This window comes from Oculina patagonica, chromosome 6 (assembly GCF_052425735.1).
Source record: "Oculina patagonica isolate OP01 chromosome 6, crgOcupat, whole genome shotgun sequence".
NCBI lineage: Eukaryota > Metazoa > Cnidaria > Anthozoa > Scleractinia > Oculinidae > Oculina > Oculina patagonica.
This window is the reverse complement of record NC_135763.1, coordinates 31,301,975-31,312,737: the sequence shown is the minus strand read 5'-3', so window position 1 is coordinate 31,312,737 and position 10,763 is coordinate 31,301,975. Positions and strand designations below refer to the sequence as shown.

General features: G+C 40.4%; 1 protein-coding gene across 1 annotated transcript; it reads right to left on the bottom strand.

Moving 5' to 3' along the window:
- Positions 1-224: 224 nt before the first annotated feature.
- Positions 225-10,518, bottom strand: LOC144658141 (uncharacterized). The gene is made up of 8 exons (XM_078518489.1): positions 10,436-10,518; positions 6,807-7,075; positions 5,780-5,858; positions 5,105-5,227; positions 4,885-5,007; positions 3,847-3,969; positions 3,029-3,151; positions 225-1,753 (listed from the first exon to the last, which is right to left on the bottom strand). Exons 2-8 carry the CDS (start codon positions 7,023-7,025, stop codon positions 396-398), a joined length of 2,148 nt encoding a protein of 715 aa, XP_078374615.1. The 5' UTR covers positions 7,026-7,075; positions 10,436-10,518; the 3' UTR covers positions 225-395.
- Positions 10,519-10,763: the final 245 nt, after the last annotated feature.

Below are 10,763 nucleotides of genomic sequence, written 5' to 3'. Positions count from 1 at the left end.
TTTGGCAAAATTTTGAGCACTGCAAGTAGCATAATATGCCACTTTTAGGAGCACAATCCGCGAGTGCCTAGCCTAGGCGTACATCGCATAAACATCAACGCATGTCTGACCATTGTTATTTGTCTCACTAGTACCAGTCAGGTCATGCGCGTACCAGATTTGAAACTGTCATAAAAAATGTTGTGGTTATTCTCGTGGTAGAGTACAATAATAAAGTATATTATTTCGTTTGTCTCACGACGTAGTCACGTGTGATGGAGATCGCAACGTTTCGACTGCATACTGCTAGTCTTCATCAGGCGATAAGGTCGACTGGTTGTGCGTTAGCTTATAAAGCACACGGCTGCGCTGTGATTGGTTGGTTTTTAACAGCTCTGATTGGTGCGTTTCTATCCTCAGTGTTCTGCATGCTGGTGTACTGCTGCTCCCTCGGCGGTCCGCAGTCGTACAGTTCTCCTGTTGTTGTGTTTTTTGATCGTGGGCATCCATGCTTCAGGAATTTCAATTCCGCTGTCCCTGTTGATATTATTAGGGTGAAGTCTTATGTGAATCGCCTCTTTGACCCGGCGTGTGTACCAGTGCGAGTCACGATCAATAAACTTTACCTCATTCCAAAGCGGGTAGTGTCCGGTGTTGTTGGTATGCTCTGCAACGGCGGAAGTCTGGGTGCGTGCGAGTCGGATGTCCCGGTCGTGTTCTTTGATCCTATCTTGCATAGGTCTTCCAGTCTCGCCGATGTAAACTTTGCCACATTCACAGGGAATCCTGTAAACAACGCCATCTTGCTTAGTCGAATCAACAGCGTCTTTCGGTCGTACTAGTTGTGATCGTAGTGTAGTTTCCGACTTGAAAACAGCGCGTACGCCTTGTTGTTGTAGGCAGCGGCGAAGTTGCTCGGAAAGACCTTTGACATAAGGTAGAACGGCAGTAGATTTAAACTCAGCCACGGGTTCAGCACTGGTGTTCGGTTTTCTAGTCTTGGTGATCTTCTGCAAGAAAGAAAAAGGATAACCATTAGATACAAGAACAGATGACAGATGTTTTTTCTCCTTGGAGATTACAGATGGTTTTGTTACGAGGCGTTTAGCGCGTTCGTAAAGACACTTTACAATACCGCGTTTTACTGATTGAGGGTGATGTGAATCATACGCTAAGTATTGATCAGTGTGTGTAGGCTTCCTGTATACGCTGGTGGTAAGGCGGCCGTCTGGTTCTCTCGAAACTGCGGTGTCAAGAAAGGCAAGTTTGCTGTCACTCTCTGTTTCCATGGTGAAGCGAATGGAAGGCTGCTGGTTGTTAAGATGTTGTAAGAAGCTATCGACGTTCTCGCGATCCAAGATAGTAAAGGTATCGTCTACGTAGCGTTTCCATATCTTAGGTTTGTAGGATGATGAAGCTATTGCCTGCTCCTCAAAGCTCTCCATGTAGAGGTTAGCAATAACAGCGGAAACTGGGCTTCCCATGGCTGCGCCTTCTTGTTGTTCGTAGATTGATCCGTTAAACTGGAAGTATGTGGATCTCAATACAAACTTCAGAAGATCAGCGATCTGAGCAGGTGTTAGCGTTGTGCGGTCAGCAAGGCTGGGGTCATCCTCTAGTTTCCGTAGCGCGGCTTGTACAGCGCCGTCGATAGGAACGTTGGTAAACAGCGACTCTACGTCGAAAGACACCATGACCTCGTTGTTCAGGATCGTCTCACTGCTGATGGTGGACACGAAGTGGGCTGAATTAGTCACCGTGAAATCCGAGTTACCTGTTAAAGGAGACAAGATACTCAAGATACTCTTGGCCAACTGACACAGTAAGCGGGGGAGAAAGAATGTTAAACACTAGTTCGGGGGAATTAACATCTGTCCCCTCAATGTGATATGAATAATATTTTGCTCCAGCTTCATCCAAATAATAATCCGCAAGCGGAAGAACAGTCCTATTTGAAAACATGATGAGAGTTAGTAGTTGCTTGTCGCCCATAATCGGAGCCAGGCAACCCCAGTGGGTTGCTGGGTAATCGTGATGACAAACCACGGAGCCCATCCTGTAAACGAGTTTAAATGTGACGATGAGACCGCTTTCCTTGATTTTAAAAGCCCCATATAAGTCACCTCGTGCTCCAAAGCAAACAACTACGTCGTTGACCATTTCCCAATTCTCTGAAATGTAATTTGTTAAAAGTGTGGTTTATGCCAGGACTACACTTGTTTAAGTAAAAGTGGAAAAAGAAAAGTAAATGACCTAGGTGATCGAAACTGATACAGCAGATTTTTGAAAAACGACATTCAAAAGATAATTATACTGACGTAAATGTGTCCTGTGGAAGCTAAGACTTTGAGTCAAGGAAACGTCAAGGAGTAGAAATTTACGAAAAGTTGAACAGACATTTTGAAAACGCGAAGAAGCGGGCGCCATTTTGTTGACAACTGCACACTGTTTAGCTATTACCTTTCTGCAACAGAATAGATAGTGAGTAGCGTAGCCAATAAGAGAAAGGCATTCGTGATAGAACGGCCAGTAGATTTACACTACTAGCAGGAATTGGTAGAAACTCATCCGCGTGCTTTTGAAAATCCACGAATCTGATTGGCTCTCCCTTTGTTTCCTATTCGCCGACAAAAGAAAAGCGCACTGGGGTTGATCTTTTAAAAGACATTTGTTGCTGATTTTTGAATTAAAAGTGCATGAAATTGTAAGTTTTGGTCTACAATCTTTTAAAGTTTCCACTAAAGCAACTGGACTACAGTGGAACCTCGATATAACGAAGGGCCAAGGGACTGGCAAAATGTGTTCGCTATATCGAGGTTTCGTTATATCGAGGTTCTTTTCCATATATTTTGCTATTACTGGGACGAAAAATATCGTTCGTTATATCGAGGACTTCGTTATATAGAGGTTCGTTAAATCGAGGTTCCACTGTACTCGCCCTCGTTTTCTATGAGCGATAGCCACTCAACGAAACTCGGGCTCGTAGTCTAATTGTTAATTAGTGTCAAAAGATTGAAATACTTTAAACTTGCTTTAAAAAAAATTATACCTGTGCACAAGCGTCCATCTCCAATGTAACCTGGCTTACAAGTACAGTAAAATGATCCAGCGGTGTTTATACACTTTGCATCAAAATGACAGTCATGGTCTCCAGTTACGCATTCATCGGTATCTTGCAAAATAGAAATATAAACATAAACTCACTTCATGTCTTAGTACTATCTAGAGAAACTGTAAATGCCTGAACTGGCGATGACCAAATAAAACAGCGAAAAATGACTAGATCATTCTCTGCATCCCACAGGTACAAATTAGATTTTAAAGATGAAATATTATATAGATTTAGGCAAGCCTAAAAGCGGAGCTCCCCAACACAATTCCAGCAGCGTTTACTTTTCGCAAAAGTTTAAAACAATTTTTCATGTATAACATAGCAGATTGTAATTTGCTCCTTATGACTTGTTCAGCTCCACCATTATTTTGGCCGTGATGTTCCTGCTACCTTAATTTGTCATAACTTTCCAGCATGCAGAAAACTTTAAAGAGATTAAGAGCGAGGAATATTTACAGAATTATTTTCATCTACTTGCATTCTTTGCGTTTTCATTCAGCTTACAAAGTGAACAACGCGCAAACGACGGTCTAAAGAAAAACACCCTTCCCCCCTTCGGGTTGCCTTGGGAATCCCCTCCAAGCCCCCATAGTCTGTACGGACGGACCCTGGGTGTACGCTGACGTCATAACCAAAATTTCTCGCATCGACAGGTAACCAAATTTCTTACCCAGGGTGCTCTGCTGGCGCACTTTGCGCACCGGAGTTCTGCTATTGTAAGATAAAATAAGTAAAAATTCAAAGATGATTTATACCTGAGCACAAGCGTCCGTCTCCAGTAAATCCCTCCTTACAAGCACAGATAAATGATCCGGCGGTGTTTGTACAATTTGCATCCACATGACAATCATGACGACCATGTATGCATTCATCGATATCTGGTCAGGAAGGGAAAAAATAAAAGCAGTTATGACTTTATCTCCTGTTGAGTGCTTGTCGACGTATAAGAACTTTAAGAATAAGAACTTTAATAGTAAACTCCCCACAGGGCTTATCAGTAACTATTTACAATAAAAAATAAAACTACTCAACTCTATACATAGGCGACGACAGCGATACGGTATATAGAGTGGTATGAGATGTTCGAATTAAGGTGATTTCAATGAAATAGAAGAAGTATTATTTATAATTTTCTAAAACTTGGTCCAGGTTACAACTATATTATGAGCATTACATAAATGAAATTAAAAATGGGGGTCACCGCGCTAGATTTTGTGCAAAATGGATGGCCATTATAGTAAATATACGACCTGTGAGGAATATATTAGGAACTCTAGTAATCCTAATGGGGAACTATTGTTTCTAGAAAAGGAAAACATTGCTTGCATTAAAATATAAGTTTAGTTCATGATCAACAAAATAGACTTTGATCTTATATTATAAACTATTCTTATTGAACAGGAATTAAGATAATGAAAAAAATCAAAGATTTTGCCTCGTGCGCTCATAAGCAGCACTACGTGTTTTTAACGAAATTAATTCAATTAAAAATATCTCAATGTATAATTTAAACTTTTCCTTAAATCGCGGTATATTGTAGACAAGCGTATGACATTTAAATTAATGTATTAATGTGCCGTGCTCGGTTAAAAGAAAACGACCATTCATTTCCTAACCGAGCTTAGCCTGAAGGAAATCTCGAAGTGTTCTGTGTGCGCGCGCTAATGACGCGAAAACTTCTGTGCAGCAAGGATGTGCCATGCAATTCAGTGGAATCACCTTAACAAATGTTGAGAATGGTTCTTATGAGCATTATTGAAACATAATGCTTTGAATACCGAATGTAATCTTACCTTCACAGCTATAGCCTGTCCCACTGTAACCAGTGATACACGAGCAAGTGTACGAACCATCAGTATTGCTACAGTTTGCAAACACATGGCAGCTATGACTACCATCGGTGCATTCATCAATATCTATAAATGTACATCAAAATTGGAGAATAAGTTAAACGGTAATAAATAAATTAAAAAATCTCCCAATGAGCAGATACAAGTAAGAAGGATTATATACCTGAGCAGTCGAAGCCAGTTCCGGTGTAACCCGAGCGACAAAAGCAGTCAAATGAGCCAACGGTGTTGATGCAGTCAGCGGCGGAGTGGCAAGTATGATCGCCAGTTGCGCACTCATCCACTTCTAAAAAGAGAAACATCTGTTATGCATTACTGGTGTTACTAAAATACATTTTGATATACGATTTATTTTCCCTCTCGCGTCTTGCATTGGGTGAAGCATGCCACTTGACAAATTATCCTGAAACAAAACTTCTGAAAATTTTTTGAGACTGCTTCATGAGGAACACTTCTTTTCCTTTTTCAGAACCACTATAGTAGCATGCTTTTAGCAATCGAAGTAAGTCTTATTTAGAATAACTGATGCTATCTAGATAACCTTTAAATAAGCCTAAAATACATGGGTTTTTTGTATAGAAAACAACTAACACCGTTCAACACATAAAAACGTAAGCATTTGGGGATAAGGGCCAAAAAGCAATAATCGTTTGTTTCGCGAGTAAAGAACATATCAGTAACATATTAGTAATATATTTTTGCACAGGGTGAATTATTTTTAAAGTTCTGTTAGATAAAAGAACAGATGTGTTATTCCAATGTAAGTTACAAATACTCGTTTACAAAGTCAATATAGTTCTTAAAGTCAATGTTATTTTTAAAATGACATTTATTTTACCAATACAACGGTATCCTTTGTCAGTAAATCCTGTTTGACATCGATGAGTTGGAGGACATGGGCTGCTCGAACAATGGTTCTGTTGTGAGGGACATAAAAAGTTAAATTTAACTGGGTAAAAATTTAGCCAAATTTAGACATAAAAAGTGGTCACCAAATTGAGTAAATTATATAAAGATAACCACTTTAAACTACGTAAGAACATTTCAATAACATAGCAAATTAAATCCCAAAGAGCTGAGGTACGAATGGGTAAAATTTAAGGAAGATTAAAACAGATTGCGATGTGGGGTTTTGAAAAACTGTTAGGCTGCACAGTTTTCAAAATTAATTTTGTTTGAAATGGTGGCGTAATCAAATAGTCAGCCAAGCTTGTAACTCAAACGTGAACATATTCAGTACAATAGATCTAGAGGGATTTTCAACTGAGTTTCGTAAAACCAAAATCAAAATGATCATTCTAGACAATCACAAAGGACACGCATAATCCAGTTATCAAATCAAAACTCGAAAATTATACATGTAGCCTACACGAAGTGTGGGGAAAGGCGTATGAGCAATATACACAGCATGAAAATTGGGATTTACGTGAAATTAAAGGTGGTTAAATCTGAATTAAGGTTGGTTAGCCAACTTCAACCATCAATTTATGTTGTCAAAGGTGGTTAAACTGACCTTTACGCTACCGTGGGTAATGTGATTTAAAGTTGATGTAAAGGAGTCTCTTTATCTGCCTTTAAACATGAGTGCAAGGCTGGCATAAAGGTCAGCTTTAAAAGAATGTAAAGTAAGCGTAAAGCTGTTTAAAATTCCAAATTTACGCCAGCTTTACTTGAGCTTTACATCACAGTAAAGATTTGTTTTCCTGCTGTGTTAATGCACGATTGGTTTTGGTTTTACTTGTGATGGTTGAGAAAGTGGCGCGAGCTTTTTAAACCAATCACTAAGCGAAATAAAGATAAAGGAAAACCAAAGCAAATAATACAAATAATACTATAATACAAAAAAATTTTTTACTCAGACTAACCAATACAGGTCTGTAGATGAATTCCTCCTGTTGTTTCAGATCTTCAGGATGTAAGTCATGATCTGAACTGCTCAGCTCACAAACATGTTTCCCGTCTTGCAATGGTCCAAGGTTTATTGACACGCAGTCGGCATTCATGAAACAGTTTAGCTCGCATCCATCTGCTGAAGTCACTGGTAAACTCTTAATCACGTGACCTACCAGCATATGGTTTTTCATTGAAGGTTTGAATTCCAGTACCCGGCAATCATCATCGGTGCCTGGGGTAGCTTTTAGAATTAAAAGAAATATATTATTTGTAATTGGTTTCACGAAAAGTGTATTGTAAGTGCTAAAAAGTTCAATAAACCAAACGTTTCGGGCCCCTTCAGTGGTGATTGGTCGTTGACGCCGTTAAAACGCCACGAGAGTTGTTTGTCAGTCTCCGCGCCGCCTCCGGTCGGGGCCCGCGGTGGCGGCCAGGGTGCGCATCTCCTGCCGCTTTCTTTCTGTACCGCGCTCGCCGCGGACCTGTGCGTCCGCGCGCTCTCCGACGGGGAGGCCGGCCACTCTTGTTCTGTGTTCCCCAAACGTTCCCTTAGAAAATTGCGTTACTTGGACGTCACTCCTCTCGTTTCAATCTTAACATACGTCAGACCCGCACTTCATTCCACCGTCTCTCACTGGACATCATCTCTTTCCGGATCCCGCACAAGTGGCCTAGAAGCGTTGATCTTGCCCGCCGTCCCGCCCTCACTCGCTTAGCGAACTGGTGCTCACCCTTAACGCCTTCTCGTTACGTGACTCTAGGGGAGGGTCCCGGGACATGGGCCCCAACTCGCAGTGTGGCTGTGGGGCATGCCAACGGTACACCGTTTGTGCCTCAGCTCCATGCGTCATCGACGATGTGGTAGGGTCGCGTGTTGTGACCGTGTGGAACTTGGGAATACATTGATTTGTTCTCTTTCTCCCGCTCTCATTCACCATACTCTCCGAAACGGTTACCTTGGAATGCTTTCTGGTGCCGTCCTCACCTCCTTCCCATCCGCTTCTTCTCCCTCTTCCCCCCTCGCCTCCGCACCCAGTCGCCTCGACCCTCTTCCCCCACTTCCCGCCCATGTGCTTCTCTGGGCGTGGCTCTCCACCCTCCCCTGAGGGTCTTCCGCGGCCCTCCGCTCTCGGGGTGGATCCTTCTCCCCTCCCCCTCCCTGGTGTCCGTCCACTCCTCCCGCGGTCCGTCCGGGCCGTTCGTCCTCCCCCGCTCAGGGTCTACCCTTGGGGAAACTCCTGCTGCCTTGTGACCATCTCGAGTAAACCAACATTCAGGGCCCAAAGGATTCTATTAACATTGGGATTTGTTCACGTGTTTGTCCTCACTCATTTACTGCTCTCCTCGTCGCTGCCCTCCTTTACATCGGCGACCGGGCGCACTCTAAGGGAACGTTTTGGGGAACATCTAAGAAGCATTACCAAGAGTGCGCCTGGCCTCCCGTCGCAGAGCTTCGCTCAAACGGACACGCTCAGCGGACGCACAGGTCCGCGGCGTCAAGCTCTGCGGCGGTAACAAGCAAAGAAAGCGGCAGGAGATGCGCTTAATTTTCCAACTTGGCCCTGCCTCCCGCGGCCTCAACTTAGAATTCCGTTTCTATTGAGGTTCTCGCGCGCGCGCGTGCTAGAGAAATGAATTTAAAACTACATACTCTCGTGGAGTATTTTTAACGGTCGTTTCATTTACCACCAATTCACCACTGATGAAGGGCTAAGCCCGAAACGTTTGGTTTGAACCACTTACAATACACTTTTTTTCGCAATATTACGTTAGAGTGCCACGCAGCGAAAAGATTTATTCTTTAAAAATAGTATCAATGACCTCTACTGTAATAACATGCCAAGGATGAGAAAGTCTCAAAAGCATTAAGATTCATTGTAACCTAAAATTCTAAATGATATTTAGGGGGAAAATATTTGCGCAAGACGATAACTTGTTAATTTGTTTTTGCTTTTTTACTTAGTTTTTATCTTTTTTTTTTTATTTTTCAGGTATAACTTGTTAAATGTTTATAGTCAAACATGTTAATTTCTTTCCATGTATCAATCAGAAGAAACGTATATGCGAACGTGTTTGTCTATAACCCAAACAAATAATATACGATCTTCCATGAAACCCATCATGGTAGTTTTGTTTAGTTTCTGTTTTGTTTTATTTTGTTTTGTTTTGTTTCTTTTTTTTTTCATGTAAAATGATTTCTGTAGAGTTTGCATACGGTGAAATTACTTTACCAAAACATTTCTGAAAGTAATTTTGAATAAAAAAATTCTTTGTAAAAGGTCTTCACTGAATTGAGCAACGGGGGGATAATCTCTCTGTAGCCGCTTTATCTAAACAGTAATAGTAACACTAAATCCGAACTTTTGCAATTAAATGCCTAGTGTTGGTTGATTGGGAGGTATAACTATCAGCTGTTAAGAATAACACTTATTTCGATCGTATGAGTATGATGAGAGTCTCCGACTTCACAGTTTGCATTTTGGGTCATTTGTCTTTTGACTGTTGTTAGTTAATGAAGCAGTGGCGACAGGCGCGAACTAATTTACCGCTCGATATTATCCTTGAGTAATTATAGGTCCAATCAGTCACTAAAAGAGTGACTACCTGAGGAAAGGCAATTAGGTAAGAAATTAATTACACACGAACTGCCCAGAACCAGCTGCAGAAGGAGAAAAGAGAAAGTTTTATTGCTTGTGCTGTGTCTGCCTCTATACGATTTCCCAAAATATGGAAGTTTTGCATTGGTTGGGCTTTTAAGCATTTAAAAATACTAAAACTAATAACCCTTCTGTGCTCTCGTAATCCATACCGAAGCTCAGTTATACAAAATAAATAATAACACAGGAGGTCGTGCCGACATGTACTGTTTGTAATTGAAAGGTAAAGCAATAAATAAATAATAAACCGTTCTTTAAATTAGGGTTGCTATATACTTAAAATAATCTGTTAATCGAACTCCCACAGAACTCAGTGAAGAAAGATAACAAGTGTTTGTTGTATTCGTTCTGAACATTACGAAATGCTTGGTTTTGTCTTGGTAAAAAACAGACTCTTGTGAGTGAAGAAAGTGTAATTGGTATAAATCTCAGCTCATAAACGCTAGCTTGTATTTAAAAGAAGGCAAGTAATGTTAAATATAAATAAAGTGATGGACCGGGCCTATTCAGTTTAGCTGATCTGTTTTCCAATTTTAAAATCCCAGTCTACAGTTCTCTAATAAAGACTGAGTGAACGGCAAAGATATTTCTTGTAAAATCGCACAGAAAAGAATAATAATAAAGACAGAAGAAATAAGCATTTTTGCCGGTTCTTTTAGAATACAGTAGAACTTCTGATCCTATTTTTATGGCCGTTTATAAAGAATTAGATTTTTGTCAGTCTAACATAAAAGCTTCCCTCGTGCAAGTACTGTGTGAGTCAGAAATGAATAAAAGTAAGATACTCAAACTTTATAAACATGTATCCTTTAACATGTTAACAGAAACAGTTGTAAGTGTAAATGTATCTTTTCTGTGTGAAGCAAAATCGGCATTTACCTTAAACGGGTATACGAACGTTAAATATAAGGGGTGGTTTTTGATCAATATATAATGAAACTTACCTTGTAAACTCTGGTTTGCCTTTGAAATCAAAACCAATGCAAACAAAACGAAACAAAAAGGTGAATTCCAAAAGTGCTGAAAAAATCCCTTACTAGAGAAACCCTCCATATTGTTCTTAGATAGGTTATAACACTTTAACTTAATTGGAACGAGCTGCTGAAATTTAAAGCCAGAGATATAATTAATAGTTAAAACTCGAGAAAAGTCAGATTCCTTTTAATTGCAAACACATAAAAACAAAAAACAGGGCGCTTAATTATTCACCAAACGGATCCCATGAAATATGAATAATATCCATTTCACTACAGCACAAACAATAATAATAAT

What these genes read in the sequence shown, in the direction of transcription:
- LOC144658141 (XM_078518489.1), bottom strand. Translation starts at nt 7,025, where the DNA reads ATGAAAAACCATATGCTGGTAGGTCACGTGATTAAGAGTTTACCAGTG. An exon ending in GACAGGCTATAGCTGTGAAG is followed by an intron (nt 3,970 to 4,884) that starts GTAAGATTACAT and finishes CTTCCTGACCAG; the next exon opens with ATATCGATGAATGCATACAT. An exon ending in AGACGGACGCTTGTGCTCAG is followed by an intron (nt 3,152 to 3,846) that starts GTATAAATCATC and finishes CTATTTTGCAAG; the next exon opens with ATACCGATGAATGCGTAACT.